The sequence below is a fragment of the Dasypus novemcinctus genome, chromosome 13 (genome assembly GCF_030445035.2).
Source record: "Dasypus novemcinctus isolate mDasNov1 chromosome 13, mDasNov1.1.hap2, whole genome shotgun sequence".
Taxonomy (NCBI): Eukaryota; Metazoa; Chordata; class Mammalia; order Cingulata; family Dasypodidae; genus Dasypus; species Dasypus novemcinctus.
Genome location: NC_080685.1, coordinates 74776025 through 74803735, shown reverse-complemented (window position 1 = coordinate 74803735; position 27711 = coordinate 74776025). Strand labels below are relative to the sequence as shown.

At 33.5% G+C, this 27711-nt stretch overlaps 1 protein-coding gene across 1 annotated transcript; it reads right to left on the bottom strand.

Annotated features, from left to right (window-relative positions):
* Positions 1-715: 715 nt before the first annotated feature.
* Positions 716-27469, bottom strand: RGS18 (regulator of G protein signaling 18). Its single transcript, XM_023586340.3, has 5 exons — positions 27131-27469; positions 26582-26683; positions 25459-25520; positions 3896-4062; positions 716-2193 (listed from the first exon to the last, which is right to left on the bottom strand). The coding sequence occupies exons 1-5, from the start codon at positions 27247-27249 to the stop codon at positions 1936-1938; spliced, it is 708 nt and encodes a 235-aa protein (XP_023442108.2). The 5' UTR covers positions 27250-27469; the 3' UTR covers positions 716-1935.
* Positions 27470-27711: the final 242 nt, after the last annotated feature.

Sequence of the window (27711 nt, the reverse complement as noted above, 5' to 3'; positions counted from 1 at the left end):
GAAGCATTAGAAATTATAAATCCTGAATCCTTATTTTCAAAGGTATGTAGTGCAAGTGTCCTTAAAAGTTAAATAAATTACTGAGGATCAAATCCACTTAGTGAGCCCAGGCCCTCCAGCTGCTTGATGTTCATTGTGCATTTTTGCCATTCTTTTAATGCTTCTTAGTAGTATTATTTGAGCATGTTAACTTGGTTTATGTCACTTCTTTAATTGTTTATTTTTTTCTTTCTGAGTTTTTCTGCCTTATTTCCCTACAGATTGAAAACTCTCTGAAGTCAGGCATTGAGTTCACAAAAATTCCTGGTATATTTTTTAAAGTTCTCATTGAATATTTCATAATTTAAATAAGAGAAGACATTAGCTGGCCTGCTTCTTATGAGATCACAAAACTAGTTATCAGGTCTTAACTCTGTATGTGAAGCAATCCAACTATGAAAAGAGACTGACATAGGAAAATACAAGTTCTCAAGCAAAAATTAAAACTCATTTTCTTAATTGACATCTGAAATATATGATATTTAGTTTTCACATTCACAACAATACAAGAAATTTGAGTTAGTAATAAGGTCAATGATGTGATACCTCAATTAATACTTTCTATCACCAAATTATTCTAAAATAAGAAAATACATCAGTGCCAAATCTGATAACAGGAAGGATAATCAATAATCATGAAAGCATTTAGTGATCAAATAAACATTAACTGCATGAATGAAGAAATTAAAAATGTTTATTGCTATAGATTAAAGTTTTTATATTTTACACTTCAACTCAAATGACATTTGCCAACGTAAAATGTATGACAGCTTAAATACAGACATTTATGGACCTTGCATCATGCATCTAAAGTTGAATATTTCCATAAAAATCAAGACAGATATACTTATTAGTTTAATGTTATTTGAATAATATTACATAATTCAATGAGATTTGGAAAAAGATTACAACCAATGGAAGAACACATTTCAAGCATGAATCATCAAGTAGATGATTGAATTTCCAGAGTCTTAAAACTCTCTTTTTTGCTTCCTCTCATTTCTAATTTCTACTCTAAGTCTAAAGGTACCAAAATGAGGCTTAATTACTTCTGTGAAAAACTTACTCTGGTCATCACTCAAACCACTGACATCCCCTAATATTCATAATAAGTGCTTTTAGCAGGTAAGATATTCCGCTCAGTCCCAACCTGGAGTTAAGTATAATCTGAGCTATCTCCGTGGCCAGCAGAAGTGTGTACTCCATATATCCAGGTAAATTCATGCTCACTTAGGAATGAGCACAAAGGTAAATCTCATTCTCACTTATCAGCCTGGGTTATGTTTAACCTGGATTCTATGGAAATGAATGGGTCTTCCCTAAAGCCTGTTGGTGGCTTAAAACAGATGTGATAAATTGTTATTCTTGGGTCAGCAGCCCAAGAAAAATGTCATCCTCTCTCATTGTAAGAACTGAATTACTCATACACTATTTAAAACTGAGAGATAGAGGGTCATCACCGTTATGTCCAATGCTGTCTAAATGTATGGATGCCTGAACTATGCTGCTTAACATAGAAAAACAAAATCTGAACATTAAATCATTTACATATAGAAAAACAATATCCAAACTGTATCTTTAGTCACACTTGACAATTCTGCAAAAACTTCAACCTTTGCTTAACTTTATAATCTTATAAAACATTATTATTATTTATTTATTCCTTTTAATAAAGGTAAAAAGTTTTTCTGACCATGAATGAATTCAAAAGGAAAATTTTACAGAATATACTGACAAAGTGTGTATCACTAGCAGAAAAGTTTTTTAATTATGGTTTTAAAGTCCTTTCATATGATGTATTTTATTGGAAACAATGTACCCATTTGTTAATATGAATATTCTATATCTTAGAGGCAGATTTAAAAGATTACTATCAAAATAACAAATTAATATTCTTTATAACCAAATGGCAACATCTGATTTTACGTCTTGGAATTCGTTACAGGTAAATGAACGTGATCGTCTTCTAAGATTTGTTGGTCTCTGAGGTCTTCCTTCTATCAACTCAAAATAGATGTCAGATTTCAGAAAACGTGTATAACTGTCTTGCTCCATAAGCTGATATACTCTACTTTGTGCAGCATCAAAACTGTGGAGGGTGGGTTGAGTGATGCTCCTAGTAATGATTTCTTTGGTGTGAAAATCAAGGTTAACCTGGATAATCATAAAATAGAATTAATTGTTGACTATTACTTAAGTAAACACAGTTGGGAGACAATCAATGCAGGACTGATACAATGAATGTTGGAATGGGTGGAGTGTGCTTGGCTGCTTGGGTGCTTTTCTTCTTTTAGGTCTATGCATTTCATCTGGCTCCTAGGCTCCTCATTTTTCTCACTCTCAGCTAATTTAGAATAATGGAATGTGATGTCATTATCATAGAGATGATCAAGTTTAACTCACTCATTTTGAAAGTGGATAACAAACTTCACAGAAGTTAAGCTATTTGAGCGAGGGCACACTGTGAGTTTGGGGGCATATTTGGGATTTCAAAGTGAGGGGTTTTGTTTTATCCAGTGGTCTTTTCTTTATGTTATGATGCTTTCCTACAAGCGAACATGTGCTAAGGTATTAATGCTTTATAATGAAATAAAATTCTTTAATGTTTTGAATTAAAGAACTGCTTTCTGATCTCACAGTGGTGATTTCAGACCAGGGTCCTTTCTTTACCTTAGTGGGTAATGCCATACAACCAGCTGCCTTTTTTTTTTCTTTTTACCTATGTATGTGGTTAGACTTGGGGAAGACAGAATAGCACATTCAAACATAGAGCAGATCGAAACACATTGAAACAGGGAAAATATCATGTCCTTTGGAACAATTTCTACGTAGACAATCCTGCATCATGGACAGTGCTTATTTATAGTCAAATGGAATTCTTAACAGGGACATAACACCAGTTTTACACCTCAATGAACAGCCAGTGTTTATTGAACACCTTTAAGAGTTTTTAGGTACACTGGCATTTTAATAGAGAGATTACACAAATTACAAATAATGTTTATATATAATCAAGAAATTAGTAAAGATGGCATTTTTGTTTACTTACATATGTAGAAACAGATTTGCCCACAGTTAGGGGCTAGTTAATGGAAGCTTTGTTCTTTTTACTTCACTCTGCTTCCTCCACAAGTACAAATATGTTCAAGACAAAAATATTTCAGGTCTCTGGTTCTTTGTTCCAGACCTCCAGTTCTTTAATAATACCCTTAACAATATAATAATTGCAAACCAAAACATATAATAGAAACTTAAAAACTCTATTTAATTCACAACTAAGGATAGTTGACAAAACTTTTCACATCTTAAAGCCATTTTAGCAACCACATCATATGGTTAGTTCATGGAATGCACAAAACATGATTTTTTCACTTGCACAATTGATAAATTAGTGTTATGTAATCGCCCTATTATAAATTTTTCTTTTTATCTTGCCTTGAGGGAGAGTAATAACCTTTTGGGGAAAACAAACTTGTAGGTAGATAAGCATATATTAAAATGCTATGAATTTGTTGATTTCTTTTGCCTTCATCACTTATGGAAATCTTTAGTTTCTATAAGAGATTGCTTGGGCTAAGGTGATTAATCTGGCCAAGTGAATAAATGTTGCAATTAATTGTATTCCCTCAGTCTAGAATGAAAACAGCTCCATGGTTCAGGCTCATTTATACCTATCCTTTCATGCAATATCTTACAATGCACTCTGTTTGTACATGGAGATCTATTTCAATAACCCTTGTTGCTTCAAGAAAATCCTTACTTTGTGGTAGACTGTATGAGATTCCAATGTCATGAAGGCAGGTTCCCTCAAAATTTTTTTCAAATTATATGTTTTTTATAATTATCTTTACTATACCTCTTTTGGAGCATCATTCTGGATAAATTTCTTAAAGATTGCATTTGCTTTAAGGACAATTTCTTGAGGATTCTTGCTTTTCTTGAAATCTTCACAGGCTCTCCAAAATTCAATGTTTTCCTCACTGAATTCAGTTTTAAGAAACCTGGTAAAAGCCTCCAATCCATCTACAAGGAAACAATATACATTTATTAACTATGAAATATTAATGCTAAGAAAGTTTATTATTTGGTTTTAAAGTATAACTGCAAATATTAAGTGAACCTCCATCTCTTCCCTCTTATACAGTATAGAAACCTATATTTTACACAGTATATATGAGGGACGTCCTATAAATAATTAAGGTAATCTTCACAACTATGAAAGCTAAGTATCATCCCATTTGAAATGAAGCTAGTGTCACACAAAGACATCGGTAGGTGGGCCTTACTCTTCACCTGCCTCTACGTTTCCTTCAGTCATGTCTGCCCCCAGCGGGGAGTGGTTCCAGGTAGCCAAGAAGACATGCCGCCTGGAGCCCATGCCCCTACTTCTGGACCAAGCTTCAAGTACTCAGGACCCTGGAATTCCCTGTCCAAATGTCCCATGTCTCCAAAGTTTTCATAGTCTTCTTCCTCAACCCATTTATCCAGCGCACAGTCCCATTGGTATTCATACCCTTAGGCCCAAGAAGTATGGGCAGGATAGAATCTGCAGCCTGGGATGTGCACCAAATGTACATGGAGGTCTTTCACAGTGTGGGACCAAAGCATGGGTAATAAGAGAAAGACAGCAGGCCATGCTTACAGGGTTGGAACTGTGAGCATCATAGAATTTTAAATTGGAAACTGACCTTCCAATATGTTACAAGGTAAATTTGTCAAAGTGGAAGGATATGATTTTTATATCCAGTATTTTTATATGTATTTTAATAGTTTCTTAGCTTGCTTTCTAACTCTTAAGTGGTTAAAGATATTGTAGGGATCTTCATTTTTACTTTTATTTGGAGCCCCTTAAATGTCATAGTCAGGGTAGTTACTAGATGTGTGACCCAAGTGAATTACTTTTCCTTTCTGTGCCTCAGTTTCTCAGTGTGTAAACATTTTCCCAATATGTAGATAATAATGATACCTACCTTATAAAACGGTTTAGAGAATTAAATCTCTTAAAATATCTGAACAAACTTAGATCAGAAACTGGAACATAAGGAGTACTAAATATGTGTTTTAGTGTTAGTGATGATGATGATGACTATTACTTATTTAAATTGCCATCAGTAAAGTTTACATGGCTAAAACGTGGCAGAATTAGGATTCAAACCTAAGGCAATCTGACTTACAAAATGTGTGCTCTTTCTACTATATTTAGTGTTCTAAGTTTGTTTTATAATTGGCTTATAATCAATTTTATTCAGTGAAACATTTTTAATCTTGAGATAGTTATAGAGTAGCAAGAAATAATACAGAGAGATCCCATGTGCTCTTTATCAAGTTTCCAACAATGGTAACATCCTGCAAAACCTTAATATAATATCACAGCCAGGATATTGATATTGATCTGGTTAAGATACAGAACATTTCCATTACCACAAGTATGCCTCATGTTGCCACTTTTTAGCCACACTCACATTCCTCCCATGCCACACCCTTCCTTAACCCCTGGGAATCATTTATCTGTTCTTTCATTATGTTTCTATCATTTTGTCTTTTAAGAATTTTATATAAATGGGATTATATATTCCTTATACTTATGGGATGGCTTTTTTCACTCAGCATAATTCTCTGAAGATTAACCTAGATCGACACATGTATTGTCAGTTCATTCTTTTTCATTGCTTTGTTATATTCACTAGTATGGAGATTACACCATTTGTTTAACCATTCACCAATGAAGGAAATATAGTCTATTACAGCTTTGTTTGTTTGTTTGTTTGTTTTTTGGCTATTGCAAATAAAGCTTCCATAAATATGTGTATATAAGTTTCTATGTAAAAATAAGTTTCCGTTTTCTTGAGATAAGTGCCTAGAATTGAAATAGCTTAGTCATATGGTGGTTGCATATTTACATTTCAAGAAAATGCCAAATTGTTTTACAGAGAGAGGCAATACCTTTTACAATCCCATCAGCAACATAGGAGTGACTCAGTTGTCTGTAACACAGACACATTGGTGTTGATGCTATTTTTATTTTAGCCCTTCTGATACTGTAAGCATATAGTGCTATTTCATTGTGATTTTAATTTGCATTTCCCTAAAGCTAATAATGTGCATATTTGTCACCTGAACATCCTCTTCTATGAAATATCTCTTCAAGTCTTTGTCCATTTTCTAACAGGATTGCTTGTTTTTTGACTACTACGTTTCGAGTGTACTTTGTATGTACCATATACTAGCCCTTTATCAGATATTTGGTCTAAAATTTTTTTCTCACAGTTCATATTTTTAATCCTTTTAACAGGACCTTTCACATTAAAGAAATTAAAGATTTTTAATTTGATGAAGTCTATTTTATCAATTTTTCCTTTTATGCATTGTGCTTGTGGTGTCAAGTCTAAAAAGTCTTTGCCTAGCCCAGATCCTAAGGATTTTCTCCAATTTTTCTCTAAAAGCTTTATAGTTTTGTGTTTTACAATTAAGTACATGATCCATTTTGAGTTAATCTTTTGTATAAGATGTAAAATATATGTATATAAACAACACACACATACATGATATGTATATACATACATATATATACACACAACTATGTAAATATATAAACATATATACATACATATTTGCCATTTTTCTAGTAGTGTTTATTGGCAAGACTATCTTTCCCCTACTGACAAGTATGTCAGTTGAACATATTTGTTAAGTCTGTTTCTGAGTTCTCTATTCTGTTTCAGTGATCTATGTATCTGTCCCTCTAGTTAGAGAGCAAAGCTTTGATTGTTGTAACTATATACAAATAATAAGTCATGTAATCAGGTATATTGATTCCTCTGACTATATTTTTCCTTTTTCAAAATTGTTTTTCCTATTCCAATTCCTTTGTCTATAAAATTTAGAATAATGTTGTCTAGATTTACAAAAATTCTTGCTGATAGTTGGATAAGAATTATGTTAAAATTGTGTATCAATTTGGGGAAAATTTACAACGTTATTATGCTGAGTTTTCCAGTCCATGAACATGAATTAAGTCTAAATTTATTTAGATATTTGATTTCTTTCATCAACATTTGTAGATTTCAGCAGAAAAGTTCTGTATATGTTTTTTTAGATTTATACCTAGTAATTTTGGAGTGATTATAAATATTATTCTATTCTTTATGTTTATTGTTAGTATATAGAAATACAACTGAAATTAACGTACTATCTTATATCCTGTTACTTTGCCGAACTCACTTATTAGGGGAGTTTTTGCTAAATTTCCAGGGATTTTCTCGGTAGAAAATCATGTTGTTTGCTAAGAGAGACAGACTTATATTTCCTTTCTGATATGTAATCCTTTTATTTCCTTTCCATGCCTTATTCAACTCGTTAGAACTTTCAGCACTATGTTGAATAAGAATGATGAAAGTGGGCATCCTTGCTTTGTTCCTGATCTTATGGGGTTGAGTGTTCTATAAATGTCAATTAGGTCCTCCTGGCTGATAATATTGTTCTTCAATATCCTTGCTGATTTTTTTCTTAATTGTTCTATCTATTATTGGGATTTAGGTGTTGACATCCACAAGTGTAGTGATGAACTTGTCTATTTCTCCTTCCAGTTTAATCAGTTATGGCTTCACATATTAGGCAGTTCTCAGTTTGTTTTATACACATAGGATTGCTATATCTTCTTGGTGGACTAGCATATATCAATGTTTATCTCTGGTAATTTTCTTTGCTCTTACAGTTTATATAATATTTATATAGACATTTCTACCTTCTTTTGATTAATAGTTGCATGACATAGCTTTTTATTTATTTTTACTTTCAATCTATCTATATTGTTATATTTGAAATAGGCTTCTTTTAGGTCGTGTATACTTAGGTCTTAAATTCTTTATCCATTCTGCCAATCTTTATCTTTTAATTCATCTATTTGACCGTTTAAATTTAATGTAGTTATGGATATGTTAGGGCTGTTGACTGCTATTTTGATTTTTGTTTTCTGTTTGTTACATTTCATTTTCACTTCTCTGTTCTTTTACTTTCCTGAAGATTCCTTGAACATTTTTTTTTAGAATTCCATATTGATTGATCTATAGTGTTTTTGATTGCATCAATTTACATACTTTTTTGGTGGTTGCTCTAGTTCTCATATTGTATACACATAAGTTATCACAATTTACTGGAGTTATCATTTTACCAATTTGAATGAAGTGTAGAGACTTTACTTCAATTTACTTTCCTTTATCTCCCTTGTTTATAATATACCTTAAAAATATTTCCTCTACATATCAGACAGTGATTTAATTTTGCTTTAACTGTCAAATAAAATTTAGAAAACACATGAAGAGAAGAAAAGCATGTTGCATGCATTCATATCTTTGGTTTCTGTATTTTTCCTTCCTTATAATATTGCAAGTTTTCTTCTTTTATTATCCCATACTATTTTGAGAACTTCCTTTAGCTATTCTTCTATATTAAGTATTCTAGTGAAAAATTGTCTTAGTTTTCTTTAATTTGAGAATGTCTTTATTTCCCCACAATTCCTGGAGGATATTTTTATGGGAAATTGGATTTTGGGTTGACAGCTTTCCTTTCAGCCCTTAAAAAATGCTGCCCCACTTTCTTCTGGCATCCATGGTTTCTGAAGAGAAATCTGCTATCATTTATATTCTTTTCCCCCCTAGATAAGTTGTCATTTCTCTCTCACTGCTTTTAAGGTGTTTTCTATGTATTTTGTTATCAGATGTTTGACTATAATGTGGCATGATGTGGATATTTTTGTGTTTATGCTGTTTGTGTCTTCTCAGCTGCATGAATTTGCATATTTTATTATGTCTTTTTTCCAAATATGAAAAGCTTTCAGCTTTTATTTCTTTGTATACTTCATCCTGTTCTTTACTTCTTTCCCGCTGAATCTTCTATTAACATGAATGTTAATCTTTTATTATAGTTTAGTCCCTGAAAATCTCGTTGTTCAGACTGAGTAATTTCCATTATTCTATCTTCATGTTCACTGTTCTTTTCCCTCTGTTCCTTCCATTCTTTTCCATTCATATAAGGCCATATTTTGAGTTATTTCATTTATTATATTTTTCAGTAATAAAATTTCCATTTGGTTTATTATATCTTCTATTTCTCTGCTGTGACTTCCATTTTTCTTTTTCCCCCACTTATCTCAAGAAGGTTTGCAATTGCTCCTTGAAACATGTTTATGGTGGCATTTAAAATCTTTGTCAGATAAATATCTTGTTGTTGGCAACTACTGACTATCTTTTTTCATTCACGTTCAGATCTCTTTTGTTCTTGGCATTACAGGTTATTTTTAATTGTAAACATTGTATTTTGGTTATTATGCTATGAGATTTTAGATGTCATTTAAGCTGTTCACTTAGCTGGTTTGCTATTCTGGCATAAGAAGAATGGGTGCTGCCTAGTTGTTGCCAGATGGGGGTGTAGGTCCAGGTTCCTCACTCATCCTTTGTTACATTCGAAGGGGTGTTCCTTATTTATTCTGGGAAGTGTTTTCCACTAGGCCTCCAAAGATATCTGCTTAAATATAAGGGGGAGGAGTGCCTTGCTATTGCTCCTCAAGTGGCCTTCAATGATATCACATGGGGTGGCCTTATTACCACTATCCACCAGATCTCCTTTAATATCACTCCTTCAAAAGAAATCTAGAGAGGAGAGGAAGGGGTGTCTTTACTGCTAAGTGGAGTTGGAAATCCAGGCTCCTCAAGTTGTTTTCACTTACACAGTGGAAGTGAAATCCTCATTTTTGCCTGGTGGAAATGAATCCTGGCTCCCTACTCAGCATTCTTTGACATGACCAATTTGGAGAAGGAGGGTAGGGTGAATGTGGCTTATTACAATGTAGTGAGAGTGAAGTTTTTGCTTCTCACATGGTTTTGCAAGAATAGGTTGGAATGGAACTAGATTTTTTCCTGTGGCATTTGGCTGGCGTAAAGAAGTCTTCATCAAAAAGTTGCTAGGTTGCACTTCTCCTTTTGCTAGAGACAGCAGGCTTTTGTTAGGGCATTGTTTGTCTGTGCCTATTGGTATTTCCATTTTCCCACCTTTCCAGTAACAAGTCTGGGATACATGAGGCAGAAAGAAAATCCAGTGAATTCACCTTTGTTTGGTTCCTTGGGCCCCAAATTCCCAAGCCATTTTGCCTTCTTCTCGCCACAGTTGTTTTCTTATACATGTTTGATGTATGGTATCCAAGGCTTTTAGTTGTACTTAGAGGGAGGAATAAGGAAAAGACTTCTAATCCATCTTCCTAGAAGCAAAATTTTGATGTTCTACTTTTTAATGTGAAAAATTATTATGTATCTAATAAGTTATATTGAACATATTCTATCTGATAAGTACTGTGTTAAGCACTAGGCTAAAAATATGTGTGATATCTTCCCTGTCCTCTGGAAGTCTTGAGAGCTTATAAGAAGATGCAACAAAATAATTTTGACGTCATGCAATATGTGTAACATTATAAAAGTAGTGACTTATAGAAATAATGAAGAGAGAAATTTTTTCCTTCTGGATTTATCATAACAAATATCTCAGAAAAAATCAAGTTTTGTTAGGTTTAAATGATTTTTCAGCAACTTTTCTTAATACTTGTCCTTCCTATCTGGTTATGACATATTTATCTCTATGCTATTACATAAGTTCTTAATAGAGAAATCCCATAAATCTAGTATAGATTCCTCACTTGCCAGCAAGTGATAATACTGACCAATTTCTTCTTGAAATATTCTCAATCCTAAATTTCTTGGAAACCCTATTTTTTAGGTCCACTATCTATCTGATCATTTCTCCATGCTGTGCAATCATCTGTGCTGGCTTACCTTCTTCTGTTCCCCAAGGAAATGCAATGTTCACAGGTTGTTTTTTGTTTGTTTGTTTTTAATACCATTCTCTTTTATTTTCCTCTCTTATCTCCCACTCTCTTCCTTTTCCTCATATCTTCTCTTTCACCATTTCTCATGAAATCCCTCCCACCCTGATCCCACTATATTTTACATGTGTTGCCAGTACCCATAGGCAAAATGAAGCATTACAAACAATATTGTAAAACAGAAAAGTTTGCCTGAATTAAATTTTGATATCATTAAAAGATTCTAATCTTGTTACAGGAAATTATTAACTGAAAATTCTTCTCTTGACTCTAGATATTCATCCAGCTGCTGATCTATCTCTTTTCTCCTCACAATAATAAAGCCTTTCTGGTAATTTTTTAGATTTTATCTATTAATTTTCTCACCTCTTCTCTTCCCCCCCACCACCCCCATTTACTTCCCATCCCAATAAACTTGGTTTCTACTCATCACTCCATTTAAATAATTTTTTCCAGTATAATACATTTTATTCAATGAAATTTCTTTCAGTCCATGTGTTACTCCATATTTCTGCAGTAGCAGGCATGATTGTAATTTGTCTGTAATTTCCTACTACACTCCTGAATTTACTCTCTGCCTCTGACTGTTGCTTCCCTGGATCCTTCTCAGGTTATCCTTCTTTTCTTGTCCTTTTAAAGGCCATTTCCTAGGCAACAGTTCAACACTTCAGCTATAATCAATATACCAATTATTCTCATAATTCATCTCCAGCCCAGATCTCTTTCCTGAACTCCAAGATCTTATCAACTAGAATCTGGTAAATATTTACATTGAATTACCTGCCAAAGTAATTGTGTCCCAGCTGAATTCATATTTCCCCAAACCTTCCTGCATATGTTCCCTGTTTTTGTAAATGATTCCAACCAGTCAATTACTTAAGATGGAAATCTTGCACTTATCCTCAGAGCTTACCAATTTTCTTTGAAATTGTACCTAATTTAAAATCACATCTTATCAATTTTGCCTCCTTTATAAATGTTCTATTTATTCGATCTGAAATTACTTCTATTCAGACCAGATTATCTCTCACATAGATTATTACAACAACCTCCTAATTGGTGACACTCACTTCAGGTTTCCCTCACCTCTCCCCTGACTCTCCCAGTTTATTAATATTCACACTGCAGTCAGTGTCAGCATTGTCTTTTTATAGTACAAAACCAATATCGTTATTCAATGTTTAAAAATTTTAAATAGTGTTCTTCATCTTTTCCCATGATCTTCTTCATATTCTAAACTCTAGTCATAGAGAAATACTTAGAATTTCATGCATGTACCATGTTCCCACCTAGCTTTAGTTTTTGTGTGAAATATTTTTCCTTTCCCACTCTAATGTCACCAGTCTAATCACTTCAGGTTTAATTTAGAGGTCAACTCATTTGGAAAGACTTCACCATTTGCTCAAGAATAAGGTAAGATTCAACGAGGTGAGGAACTTTTGTCCAATTTCCAATCAAATCCTCAAACCCCAGCATGAAGTAATTACTCATTTGCTATTTACTGTAAGAAATAATCAATACATTATTGAATAGATGGGAAAAATACACATTTTCCCTAAAAATGCAAAACAGTTCTGAACTGTTTTGTGAAATGTGTTGGTTTTTAATGAAATAGTAAACATATAACAAGAGAAATTTGCAAATTTACAAATTAATAAGAGAAACTTCCAGAGTCAGGTAAGCTTGAAAAAATGCAAAACAAACAAAACGAAAGCAAAAAAAACTGGGTTCCAGGCTACTGTCATGAGATCCCATCAGATATTTGGTCCTGAGGAAATGGAGCTTAGCCTTTCACCTTCAAGTGTTTTGCCTTGACAGTAAGGCTATCCTTATTGTCAGTACAGACATACAAGTATCTAAAATTAATAACATCTCAGTCCATTGAAGAAATCAACACCTATCTTAGCCTCATACCATTAAACATTTATTTACTATTCTAATTTTATTCTCAACAAGGAAAAATATTCTTATGATTTGGCTTCTTGTGTGGGTATCCTAAAAGGGAGAAGTGGCTACCAATGACATTTTTATTCTGAATTTATAATAATAAGTTGGAATTCTGCCTCATGAGTTCTGCTAGTATGATCTCTCTGTTGAGAGTCGGGTCCTTCTTGGTCCGCTAACAAGTTGATAACATTAATTTTTGGGATGTGCAAAATTGAAGACTGTGGTAAATGCCTACCTATGTGACTTCACACAAGCTGGCACACTTTCCTGAAGATACACTGTTCCCTTTTGGATATCCCTGGGATAAGCAAAATGTTACTAATTCTATAGAGTAGTTATCATTTTAGTCAACTATCTTATTAAATAAATTTGCATGCTGAACTCTTTCATTTTTTGAAATTCTTTAATTCATGAGCAGCTCCTTCATTTATTGAAAACTTACTTGTTCTCATCATTAGGGATGTAGCAATTTAAAAAATAAGAAAATATTATCATTCAAATAAAAAGGAGAAAAGGCCCATGATAGTAGCAAGACCCATATTTGTTCTCTGACCATAATAAAAATAAAACTGGACCAGCAGTTTTAAAACAGAGGATAACTGGCAGCAGGTATGAGAAACATTGTAAGAAGAAAAACATAAGAAGTGAGCACTGGGTTTGCTCTTGCTTTCTACCTGGGGACATTTTCAGGGCAAGAATACATGAAGCTCATGGTAGAGCAGAGGTATCAGAAATAAGAGTTTGGGGACTATGGCATTGCTAAAATCTGTGGGACAGGATACTGAAAACTAGGGTGACAATAGAAAGAGCACAGAAGTCTGCATACAGCTTCCCTGCAGCCTTTTGACTGAGGGCTAGGCTGCATGTGGGCAAACTCTGTAAGGCCTAGAAGAGGGTAGCTGCTGTGAGGCTGAGAGGTGAATGGAGATATGAGAGGTTGCCCAGATCTGGGAGATTTTGGAATTTTGGCTCAGGCCTGCGGAAATATCAAGAAAGATCATGTCAGAATAAATACTAAGTACCTAGGTCTAGTACTAAGGCAAATCTGAAAGAGAACACCCTTAAAGGACCAATCTAGTCTGAAAGAGGATCCACCAGTAATGTCACTGACTGCCAGAAAAACAATCCAAAAACTTAAAAGGAGACAGCATAATCTAGACTTCCATAAAATATTTCCTCATAACTTTCAGTTGTAATAAAATTGTATTAGGTAGTAAAAGAAATATCTGATATGACCCAGTATCAGTTACAAAAGAAGTAAATAGAAACTGACTGTGAGATATACAAAATGTTGGAATTAGCAGACAAGAACATGAAAACAGTTATTTTTATAAGTGTGTTGAAAAACTTAAAGGTTAAAACAAATATAATGAGTGAATACCTGGAAAACCTTAGGGGAGAAAATGGGGTAATAAAAAAAGATCAAATGGTAGTTATGAAACTTAAAAGTTAAAATTTCCAAGATACAGAACTCTTTGGGAAGACTGCAGAAGAAGGAGTTAAGCGCACAAGAAGACAGACGTAGAAATGATCCAGTCTAAAGAAGACTGGAAAAGAGGAACTACAACAACAGCAGCAGCAAAAACAAAACAAAACAAAACAAAACAAGAGTAACAAAGATGGGAGAGCAGAAAATAAATGCTAAGATGTTAGAAACAATCCTCTCCATATCAATAATGATATTATATGTAAATGGACTGAACATCTCAATATCACAGATTGTCATAGTGGATTAAAAATTAAAGCAAGACTACAACTAGCTATAAGGGACACGTGTGAAATGCAAAGAATCAGGACGTTGAAGTAAAACAATGAAAAGGATAAAAAATACAGTGTTTATTGATAAGAAATGTGCTTAAGAAATCTGGTGTAGCCTGACAAAGGGCCTTAAAAATTAGGATTATTTCAATTTCGTGATTTTGAAAAGGTCAAGGTTCAATTTATCAGTAGTACATAACAATCCCACTGTTGTATGAACTTGAGTGAAGAACTTTAAAAAACATGAAGAAGGGAAGAGGACTTGGCCCAGTGGTTAGGGCGTCCGCCTACCACATGGGAGGTCCGTGGTTCAAACTCCGGGCCTCCTTGACCCGTGCGGGGTCCTGATGCGTGCAAGGAGTGCCCTGCCAAGTAGGGGATGTCCCCTGGGTAGGGGAGCCCCACATGCAAGGAGTGTGCCCTGTAAGGAGAGCTACCCAGGGCGAAAGAAAGTGCAGCCTGCCCAGGAATGGTGCCACACACACAGGAGAGCTGACACAAGATGATGCAACAAAAAGAAACAGATTCCTCATGCCACTGATAAGAATAGAAGCGGTCATAGAAGAACACACAGGGAATGGACACAAAGAGCAGACAACTGAGGTGGGGAGCGGGGGAAGGGAAGAGAAATAAATAAAAAATAAATCTTTTAACAAACAAAAAAATAAAATAAAATACATGAAGAAAACTGACAGAACTGAAAGAAGCAGGAAAATTTGAAATTCATAATTATTCATAATTGCAATTGGAATTCTCCTCTCTCATTAATTCATAGACCAAGTAGGCAGAATATCATTCGGATTATATAAAACTTAAACAACATTATCAAACAAATTTACCTTATAATTACAAAACACTCTATCTGGCACATATTATCCAGTGCAAATGGAAGATTAGACAACATAGGCCATATGCAAGAACATAAATTAACTCGAAATTTCAAAATATTTAAATCCTACAGAGAAGGTCCTTGGCCTATAAAGAAATTGAATTAAAAGTGAACAGCAATAGCTTAGCTAGAAAAGCCCCCAAATATTTAGGAATAAAGAAACACAGTTCTAAATAATTATGGATCAAAGGGAAAATCACAAAGGTAATTAGAAAATATTCACAACTCAATTATAATGAAAACACAGCACACCAAAATTTGTGAAATGCAGCTTACTTTAACAGTACTTGGAGGGAAATTTATTGCATGACATCCTATACTACTAATAGAAGAAAGGTATAAAAATCAAGATCCAAGTTTCCACCTTAAGAAGCATAAAAATAAAAGCAAATTAAACACATAGGAAAAAAAATGAGCAGAAGTCAATATAAGAAAAAACAATTTGTAGAAAAAGTTAACAAAGCTAATTTGAAAACATTAATAAAATAGAACCTCAAGCAAAAGTTTTTCATATCAGGGAGTAAATGAGGGATATTATCACAGATCTTATAGGCATTACAAAGATAATTAGAGAGCATTATGAACGAATTTATGCCAATAAATATAACTGAAATGAAATGAACAAATTATTTTGAAAGATAAAACATTCCTAAATTAGCACTGAAGAAATGGAAAATCTGTTAACCCTATTTCAATTAATAAATTGGTTTTTTAATAAATAAGTCCTGTGCCCCCCTGAACATTTCTCAAGGCTTAGATGGTTGCCTAGAAAATTCCATCAAACATTTAAGGAAGAAATATTCTAATTGTATTCAATTTCCAGGAAACAATGAAAGAATTATTAGTTTCCAATCTCAATTTGTGAAGCTAGAAAAACTCCAATAATCAAACCTAACAAATCCATTACAAAGAAAGAAAGAGAGAAAGAAAGAAAGAAAGAAAGAAAGAAAGAAAGAAAGAAAGAAAGAAAGAAGCAAAAGAAGATAAACAGCAGAAGGAGGAGGTAAGGAGGAAGGAGAAAGAGTGAGGAAGGGGAGGAGAGGAAGGAAGGGGAGGAGAGAAAAATGAAAGAAAGGAAGGAAGAGAGAAAGAAATGGAGAGAGAAAGGAAGAAAATGGGAAATAAAATTATAGACCAGTATCCTGCATGGAAAAAAATCCTTAATAATATACACAAATTAAATACAGTAATTCATACAAAGCACAATATGTAATCCCATCAATGAAAAGTTGGGTTAACATTTAAAAAATGTAGTTCAAGACATAAACAATGTAAAGGAGCAAAAGGAAATGATCACTTTAATAGATGGAGAAAAAACTGACATAAATTCAACAACATGTTCATGAAAAAAACTCAGCAAACAAGAAATAGAAAGCAATTTCTTCAATTTGATAAAATCTACAAAGGTAAAAAAGGGCCTATAACTAATATTTAAAAAAGGAATATTTTCCCCCAAATATCAAAAATAGGACAAAGATGTCTGCTTATTGGGGGTCCTAGCCAGTGCAATAAAGCTGGATTAAATGATTATATCTATTTGCCAAAACTCATCGAATTGTACAGTTAATATCAGGGTATTTTATTGTATAAAAATTTCATTTTAATAAAACAATGATAAAAATATGGTACTCAGAGTACGCTTAAAGTTAAAAGAAATGGTCTTTTCCTTTAGGCCTCTCCTTTATCACTCATACCACAACTCACTGCATATTAGGAGAATAGATTTAAATCCTTTCTCTCCTGTCCCTTTCTATGAAGATTTTAGGTGAATGATTGTATACTTCAATTGCTCTGAAGATAATAACTTCTAAGAGTACAGTTCATAAAAAGATCTCTCAAAATATTCCCACCACCACTGTCATTAAAATATCTTGTCTCAGTGCCAAGCCCTGAATCCATAGACAAGATGATGCTGATAGCACTGGGGATTGAATCCTGGACCTCCTACATGGGAAGCAGGCACTCAACTACCGAGATACATCTGCTCCCCAATGAGAGTTGGTTTTCTCATTTGTTTGGTTTTAGGAGGTACTGGGGAAGTAACCTAGGACATAGTAAATGAAAAACAGGCACTCAACCACTTGAGCTACATCTGCTCTCCGATGCTGATAGTTTTAGGGCACAATATCTCTTTCTCAGGAAGAAAATTAGGCATACAGAACAGCAATGTCTTAGGAATTGAAGATTTTATAGGAACCAAAATGAAGCAGTGGAAAGAACTTGAGTACGTGATTCCATGTGAGCTTCAGTTTCTTTGGATGTTACCTACCTTACCACTTTGGTATGAGAACTGAGATATGTCAACATCCCGTTGTACTATGTTCCCAATAAGATTGGTCTGTTTATACACAAGAAGGTCTAATATGACCTTCCTGTGGTCTATGACTTCTGAATTTAGGTCAGAAGATGCTTATTTTCATCTATTATCATTTGTTTCTTCATCACATCCCTGTCTTCCATGGGCAAATCAAAGCAAGCTACCTACTTCATTGCAGTGTAGATAAGGATCCCATGTTCATCATCATACTCCTTACTGTAGCTCTTAATTTGATTTATTTTAAATATATTTACTCATTCTCCACTTCTTTTAAGAAAGAGTTTGAGGCAACATAAAATAAAGTTCATATGATAAAGGTTATAAATAAGAGAAACAAAAGATCTTCCGTTAAAAAAGGAAGCAAGCTAATTTGTTTGTAGAAACAACTATTTCCTAGATCTAGATTAAATTTTTTTAAAAAAGAATCACTTGGGAAGTTAGACAAAGAAATCTTTAGACTTTCAGGATCTTTGATTTGCACACCTGGTAGCCTGTTGTCTAAAATCTTGATTTTTTTTTCTTTCTGTATTTTGTGGGAGATACATGAGAAAATATAGCCATTCATTACATCAGTGCTCCTTAAAGTTTAATGTGCATTTGAATGACTTGGTGATCTTATTAAAAGGCTAAATTTGAACTATAGGGTTGGGGCTGAGATTTTTCATTTCTAGTAGGCTCTAAATCTGGCCCATGAACTACCTGTGAACAGCAAGTATCTACATCAGTGCTTCTTCAGTACTTATCAGAATCCCATAGAGGCTTTACTAAAGCACAGATGGCTGACTCCATCCACAGAGTTTCTGATGCTGTAGGGCTGAGTTGGCGCCCAAGAATTTTAAGATGAGGTGAGGTAGCTGTTGCTGCTGCAGCTGCTCTGGGTACCACATTTTGAGAAACACTACCCATATTCCAGCTCAAGCACAATAGATTGAGTGCACCTGACTGGAAGTCAAGAGAGCTGGGTCTTAATCAATTTACTTTATTAAATTATTTTAGTCTTTGAATAAATAATGTTAAGATACAGTTTCCTCATCTATTAAATGGCAATTGTAAAAGTACTTTATGATTCCCTGACTCTGAAGAAGTATCAACTCATTGTTCATGAGAATTACCTGAAGAGGGCTTTAACATTGCATGTTGTGGCTCGTTGTGTCTCCTCTTCTTTAGGAGGTACTGGGAACCAAACCTGGGACCTCTCATGTGGGAGACAGGCGTCCAATTGCTTGAGGCACATCCCATCCCCTTACTTTTGTTTTTGATTTCTTTTTGGAGGAGGGGAAAGTTTTCAATTTTCAAGGACTTTCAGTGAATTGATTTCAAGTGGAATACATAAATAATACTTTTTAAAAGCTCTCTGAGAGACATTGCGTTAATGATTATTTGCTCTTAAGTGATTTGCTCTGAGTAGCTTGTTAGTGGCTTTGTCATATTATCACATATTGCATAAGGGGCATAAACATTCTGGCATTATGACTAGAAAAATTGTGAAATAAAGAAATTATAACTCTCTTTGCCTGCTTGAATCATTTTACTTATACCTCCTTTTCTTATATTCACTAATTTCTACAACTTCTCCACATGGTCAATGAGTATTTCTAACATTGAAAAAGTTCTATGTAGAAAGAAGTAAAAAGAATGAATCTCTACTATAGATTTCTAGCAATAATTAAAAGGTTTTACATTTCTACCATATTTATAGGCTTTGGGAGCTAAATGTTGCTTATATGTATTACCACATTTAAACTTCACAACAAATGCTAGAAATGTGTCCTATATATTCAGTTTCATAGATGAAGATACTAGAAACAAGGGAACTGGGGTAAAACATATCTCTCAACATCTAAATTGAAATTAAAGTAGAATTTGACAACAAGTACATTAGTAAAAGCAAAACCACAGGAAATAACATCTACAGACTAACTGCCTTGAACCAAACTTAGGCAGTGATATAGCCAAGGCCTAACCTCTGGTCATATTTGATAAAAAAACAATTATTCTTGAGATCTTTCCCCTTGTTGAGCTTTAATGCAATGGAAAACAGTTGCTTAGTACCCATACTTCCTTCCTCTTTCAAATTTCTAAAATATTTTGCTTTTCATTTCCCAAAATTAATACCCATGTTTTCCTGGACTGATTTCTCAAAAGTATTTATATTTTCTTAATTCATTCTCTAGGAACTATCTTCTGAACTGATTGATTCATTGCAGTTTCTGATAGAATTCTGAAATGCCTTATTATTACAGGATCAATACCTTGATATTCTTTTCTTGGTAGCAGCTATAATGTAGATATCTAAAGAGGACATCTTGGCTAAATATTAGCAAGTAATTGCAAGCAAAACTGCAAAATTATGAGAACATTGCCAAGTAGGCCTAATTAAAAAAAATTAAAAGTAGCAATATGGAAATGTGCATTCTGTTGATATCAGAAAGACCATTGGACATTATTGTTCTGTTTGATTAGGAATTATGGCCTGCATTTCCTTCTTCCATCATAAGAGATTTTTTAGCTTGTCCTTACTTGCTCCTCTATTATTATTTAATTGGAGACTGAGTACAGTTGGCAAAATAAAATGCTATGTTAATAAGGGAAAACAGTCTGTTTCAGCTTAGGTTTAATTTGGAAAGAGGAAACTATATGTCTGTTTTATTGGGTTTATGGATAAAATTTTACTGGCTTCAGTGAAAGGAAAAAATATGGCTTCAATTATTCTATCTATATGTCATGTATAAGCATGGATTAATTAATGCTTAAATGACAAATTATTCCTAAACTGAGTTAAAAAATAATTGTCAAGATTTCAGAATGATATGGCCATTACTTTTTTATTAATGAATCTCAATTTTAATGAAATGTTTTATACTGACACTGTTTTATTTTGCCAAAGGAGTGCCATTGCAAAGTACCAACCATATATTGGCTTTTATAAAGGGTATTTATTGGGGGCAAAAGCTCACAGTGCCAAAGCTGTGAAAAGTCCAGCTCAAGGCACCATAAAAGTTGCCTTCTCACCAAAGCCAGCTACTGTTGATCCTGACATTGTTGGCATCTAGTGAAGCAAGATGGCTGCCAATCTCTACGGAGGTCTCCGCTCCAGAATATACTGTGTCTTGGGGCTCAGCTTTGAGCAACCAGGCATAGGGCTTGTTTCTTTCAGGCCTCTTATATCTGTTCTGCTCTCTTCCCAAGTTCAGCTGTAAGTTATCAGGCACATAACAGGGCTGCTATCTTCTTGAGCTGCTCCATAGGGGTTTTGAGCTTAAGAAATCCTCTCTCACATTGCAGAATCAAATATGCCAGCTCCTTTTTTTCCCTCTGTCTGTCCTTGTGAGTCTGTTTATATCAGACCCAGCAAGGGTGTGGGGACTCAACCTGAGTCATACCTCATTGATGTAGTCCAACCAAAAGTTGACAGGCAACTGAAACTGTTACTTATTTATTAAAATTATTTACGAAACACACAGTATAAACCTGAGGACTTTGTTGTATTCTGAGAATACAATAATATTAATTGCAATAGTAAGTTTTGAGTGTTTACTAAATCTTGGCATTACTACGTGTCTTTTCTTTATACAATGTCATTTTATAAGAGTATAGCCCACTTGTACAGATGAAGGAGTTAAGGTTTAGAGACTTAAGTCACCCTGTATCTTATGGCTAGTAAAAGATAGTGCAAAGGTTTGAATCTAAGTTCACCTTATTTAACGCTAGGAAGCCTTTACTACTAAGCTACCATAAAGACAATGAAATCTTTACTTTGGAGGAATATGGAGATTAATAGGCAAGGTATATACATATATACCTTGTACATATGTACATATGTACCAAGCATTAAGGAAGAGCAATTGCAGGAGTGAATTTTCAGTTTGGAGCAACAGGAGAAAATGAGCTTTCATGGAATTCAGAGAGAAGTCTTCCAGAAAAAACACAAACATGATTTAAGTGAGAGCCCTTCATTAATTCACAAAGTATTGTGTGCACTACACACTAGCCATTCTGTTTGGAAATATCATGCAACAGCCCTTTGTTATCATGGTTAGTGTTCAGTTTCATAAGTACATTCAAAATGAAGTCACGGCATTAATATCAAGAAAAATGATGTACATGGTATGAGTTCACATAGTGAGTTAACCAGTGAGTGAATTTTATTGGCAAAATATGGATATAATAGTGGAGAACAAACATGCATGCTATAAATGAATTAATGATGAATGGAAATGTGGTTCATTTATATCAACTTTTAAGTAAATGTTCTTTTAAAATGTAAAGCACAACATTGTGTGGTTAGTTCCTGTTTCTCTTACTCACTTTGGGCAGCTGCATTGAGTCAGGTCACAATGGATCTATTTCTCACCCAGAGGCAGTAACTTACTAAACAGCCCTTTAGAAGGCGGCAAGGCGGCAGTGGTAAATGCAGCTGTCAAAAGTGCTTGATATAACCTGGGATTAGAATTCACACTGGAAAAAGCTGGCTCAATGTGTCATACAAATATGAAATGCTTGTAATTGCATGTTTCTAAATTGAAACTCTGGCATCTGTTGAGTATTTTTTCTGATGCCAGGAAACCAAATGAAGCAAACTTCAAGAAACTGAATTTGGAAACCCAAGAACAGTAATGTCTTATACTAAGTCACATTGTTTCTCCTTTAATATTTGGATTTATAGCTTTTGACCTGTCATTTTTAGACAATAGTGATTTATATATGTGATTGGTTAATTTATAATTTAGAATGAATTTTATTTATTTTTATTCTTTAGATAGATTAAGAAATTGGTTGTGTGCTATGGGTAAGTTTGATTCAGAAATTTGACTTTGCAGAATACTGGAATCGTTTATCTTGCAGAAAATTGGTTACTGAAAATTGGGAAGGGTAACTTGTAAAACCACAACATGAAAAATGTAAGGAGAAGTACTTATTTCCTTCCCCAAAAGAAGAGTATGCATTTCCTTTCAGAACTTACTCAAAGTTAGTTGTATTTTCCATAGCATAATCAGTTTATATTTTTCCATCAAGGGAAGCCAATGACTCACCTATCGTACTTCTATCTTACATAGTATGAATTATTTTCAAAAGGCCCAAATACTAGTACTGTATAGCTCTTTAGTATTTCCCCCAAGAGAGAGAAAAGAAAGCGATTGATTCAACTTTGTCCATTTGGATTTGCTTACTTGTAAAGTAGAATGATTATAGAATGTCAGGTGGGGATTCTCTGTAGGACTAATTGCCCTCTCTGAATCTTTTTTCTCTTTGAATAGGTCATGAGTATATAATGGAATTATTATATACAAATTTATAAAGTAAAATAAATAAATTCATGTTATATGTTACTTCCAGTGAAATTTTGATTATCTGATGATTGTCAAGCTTGGAGTAGAATGTAAAAACAGAAAAAGATTATTAACTTTTATATTGATAGTGATTATTATTTTCCATAATAATAGTACCAATTTGCATTTGTGTGGATTCTAATACTTATTTTTCATATTACCTCATTTAATTCTGACAGAAATCTCTTTCTCTAGAAGGTAAAGGAATATCTCCTTTTATAGCTAAAGAAGTTGAAGGACAGATTATACAACCATTATGCATTATGTTACAGATGAGAACTGGAGCTCAAATTTCAAAGGGATTCTTCATGAACAAATGTTTTCCTAACAAAAAACTCAGTTATATTGTGTGAGTATTAATATTAAGCAAGTTATGTGCTGATTTGGGGGGATGCACAGATGAAAATCATCTGCTTCCTTCTAATATATAGTTAAATTGAAGAAAACAAATTACATTCCTCTGTCTTTTTTTCCCTTGCTCTGACTGGTGAAGATACTAAAGAGCAGCTAGCTATGCACCAAAATTCTGTAAATAAGAGGAGAGAAAAAAGAGAAGCATATTGTGGGGGAATGGATTATGGAGGAGATGTTCACATAGGTTGTAGTAATCAGCCTATTAAGAACTGAAGAGGGCCTGAATCAAGACAGTAGCCATGGAAATACCAAGGATGGGACAGGTTTAAAATAACTTTGGTTTGTAAAAGTAGTTGGCAAATGACTGGAAATTGTGAATAAAGAAAACTGAGTACTTGAGAATGACTACTTACTGTTTTCCAGAAAAGGAGTGATAGCAGGATTAAGGTGAAATAAAGGGCAGGAGAAAGGAGGAACAGGTTATTCTTCTGTCAGCATAAACTTCCTTTCTCACCTCTATTCTCCATTCTCATTGATGATATCCTTGCCTAAATTTAAGACTTAATTTCTGTACCTATATTTTTCTTTGTTTGAGTTAAAATTCAGGGGCAGAAATCTGTTTTCATTGGAAGTGAGAAAGTTTTCAGGACAAGTCCACAGAAATAGAATCCTTATGTCAGTAAAGTCTGACAAACACAAACAGGTAACTATGACCTTACGGAAAGTTGGACAATTAAGGAGAGGAAAAAACAGAGAATGAGCCTAGACAAGAAAAGTTGTTATTTTATCAAATGCATCACAGTATTTGATGCTGAATTAAAGTACCCTACTCATAGTTGTTCTGGCCAAAGAAATCCCTTAGAGCAGCCAAACTGGGTTGTGAAATCCAAGAACAAATGCTTTAAACAGTAGGTAGAATAGTCTAGCTAGCCTCATCTTGGAGAGGTCTGAGGAAGAACTGGGAAGAATTTCTGTTTCAAGGAATGAAATAAGGAACAGGAAAATTTTTGAGGTGCAAATACAAGCTGCAGGCTTGCTAAAGTGTCTTCTCATGCCCAGTCAGGAAGTGAGGTTTCTGCGGCCGACTCTGACCAGCTCCATGCAGAGAATAAACCCTAGCCCAGCCCTGTGTCCTCCTCTGTTTAACAAGTCAGTTTTGCTACGTCAAAGAAATCATGGCCTGTGTAAAGACAAAAACGCTCATTGACCTGTATCTTTTATAAGTTGACCTTAGAGAGTAGAAATCCAGATAGCATGCCTTCTAACCTCAGCTTTATCTTAGCATTGTGAATCAAATAGGGGTTTCAATATTTGTTCTCACCTTCTAGTAAATCCTCACCTACTTCTCAACTTTTCTACAACACTCTGCCTTAAAAATAGATGAGTGATACGTAGGTCACAGAGTGAACATTTATAAAATAAAAAGTTAAGAATCCCTACTTTTTATAAGTAGTCTTTCAAAAAGACTACTTTAAATTTCAGATAAATTTAACAATAACAATAATGTGGATGACCTGGGATTTAATAAAACTAAGGGTTCGTATAAAAATTTTTAACTTTATTTCAACTTCAAAAAATAAAATAACATACAAAAGGCAGCTTAATTAATTATGGAAGCATTACTTTAAATCCTGTCCAGACATATTTATCTTATTTAATCCTAAAAACAAACTCAATTGTTTTCTAAATTCAATTTAGATTTTAAAATGTAGAACTGCTTACCACAGTATAGAGAACTATTATTATTTCAGCCATAGTGAGTAATTCTTAATCCAAATAGAATATCTTTAAAATATTTTTCATTAGTTGCCTCTTTACCATTTAGCTTCCTCTGTTGATCAGAAACTCCGATTGTTGTAGATTACTAATCAAACTTCAGTTTGTATAATTACATGCATAGTTTGTATAATTTTCCATTAAAGAATAAAATATCTGGGGAAAGAATATCACTAACCTTTATGTGAAAGCAGTTTGTCAAATGATTCACCCCATTTCACTGCTTCTTCAGGGGAGACTCTATTGAAGAAACAAAATATTTTATAATGAAGTATGCCCTAATTCTGTTTATGAATCTGTTTTCACATATGCTATGTTGCAGTTTTTTTCTGTCACATTTCACAGGGTTTCTACTTGGATTATTATATAATGTAAGTTTTATTTACACTGGCAACCTTCAAAAACATTGGTCTAATTTCTTTTGGCATTTTGTCTAGCTAACAATGTAGTAAAAAAAATGCAGAATTTTCAAAATTGTTGTGAGAATTGTTTGATTTTTAAGGAAAAAGAACAATCATGTTATGTAAGAAAGCACAAAGAAACAAAATAAAAGGAATCAGGTCAACCCTTTTATGAAATCAATAAATACAAAAATCTAATCTGATAGTATCTTTCAGTAAAAAAAAACAAAAAACTTTTTTTACTGCAATTTCCTTGAAATTCTTACAACAATATCGTGCAATTTTTAAAAAACAGATTCAGAAAGTTTGACTAATAAATCTCAAAGGGATAAGAAATATAAAGTACTTTTGAATACAATAAATATTTTAGAGATGTTGAAACTTAGAGAGTTGAATATATTTGTCTTGGATCTTTCATCAGTTATATTTCAAATTTGGAAGAATTTGTACTAGTAAATATATAAAGCTCTTTTCTTTTTGAATTAAAAATGGCTAAAATTGCAAAATAACAACTATCTGTGTTTTACTTGATGCTACATATAAGGATTTTTAAGAAATCTACCAAGGAGTAGAAGAATAGTAATTTTCTATTACAATATTGAAATGTGAAAACTCTTTAATGAGCTCACCAGTTTATAAGGACTAAAATATATCATTTTTAGTTGATTGGTATGTAACTTTGAGTGCCTATAAATCTGTATTTGAATAGATCAAGCTACTTCATTGGTTTAATTTTATGAAATACTCCTAGTTTCTAGTTTCCTGAAATGAGATCTCTAACCTTCTTTATATTACTATATAATTTCCAATAAAATATAAATCTCTAATTTTCTCTTTCTTGAAATTTTCTTGACAGAATCCACAAAATCTCCCCCACCAAAAGAATTAAAAGTTATTCACCTTGAATTACTGGCCAAGTGCCCAGATCTACTAGAGTAGGTCTCTTCTTGAAACTCAGGTTTCTGCAGGAGGAGACTTAGCCTATTTCTTTTTTCCTTAGCTCTATAACAAAAAGCATTAGTTTCAGAACACTGGACGAAAGCTAAAATCTCTCCTTCTGGCTACCAAACAAGTTTCAAATTGGTAATCACTTGAACATCTCTACAAATTAATAATGGCTTTCCGTGTGAAAGGATGGGGGTGGCATTTGTAAAATACGGTTTCTTTCACTTTTCGCTCAGTAGCAGTAAAGTATTTGAGATTGTATTTCAATAAGGATTTTGTTACTATTTCTTCTGAGGGGCTAAAATTCTTACACTTTTAAAAAAATGAAACCACGTTAGATTTAACAGTTATTTACTCAATAAACAAAAGGCTTTTCTTTTCCCTATTGCAAATGGACAATCATTGCATTGTAACCAAATATTTCCAAAACAAGTGCTGACAAATATTTGACATCAAGAATGTTTAAAATAGCATAAGGCTGTTCAAAAAACTTTATGACTTTACCTGATTTTGGCTTCTTTGCTTGTTTCTTCTTTTCCTGAGCCATGGATTAACCTGAAAAAAGTTTTTTCTTTTGATTCACACATATTTAATTGAGAAAAGAAAACCAATGATGTTTCCATCTTCTCTTACTAAAATAATGTTTAATTTATTACATCGTTCTCTAGTTCACTTGTGAATGCTATTCCATAGTTATACATCAGTGGATAGAAAGTCATCTCAACTTTTTCAATAATACATAAATATTTAAAGTTAGTGAAGAGCTATGTTTCTCACATCTGCAAAAATGTAGAACTGAGGAACTGAAGTACAAGTCTGCCTTGAGTCATTTAGGGAAATGATACTACAAATTTGCGAAGTGTCTCTTGTTCGCCAAGATAAAGACTAGTATTACCACAGTGCAACTTCTCCTTCATGTTTGTGCAACCAGACTGATGCTTTATTAGACACAAATGGCACTGTCATTTCCCACAGGAACTTTTTAAAACGTACTTTAGTGTGCAATGTGTGTTAAAATATGTTGTTGCAAAGTACTACCATTAGGAGATATTTTCCCCTTTCTTAAAAAGAAAAAAGTATTTCAC

What these genes read in the sequence shown, in the direction of transcription:
- RGS18 (XM_023586340.3), bottom strand. Translation starts at nt 27,249, where the DNA reads ATGGAAACATCATTGGTTTTCTTTTCTCAATTAAATATGTGTGAATCA. An exon ending in CACTTGGCCAGTAATTCAAG is followed by an intron (nt 25,521 to 26,581) that starts GTGAATAACTTT and finishes TTTCTTCAATAG; the next exon opens with AGTCTCCCCTGAAGAAGCAG. An exon ending in CAAACTGCTTTCACATAAAG is followed by an intron (nt 4,063 to 25,458) that starts GTTAGTGATATT and finishes GTTTCCTTGTAG; the next exon opens with ATGGATTGGAGGCTTTTACC.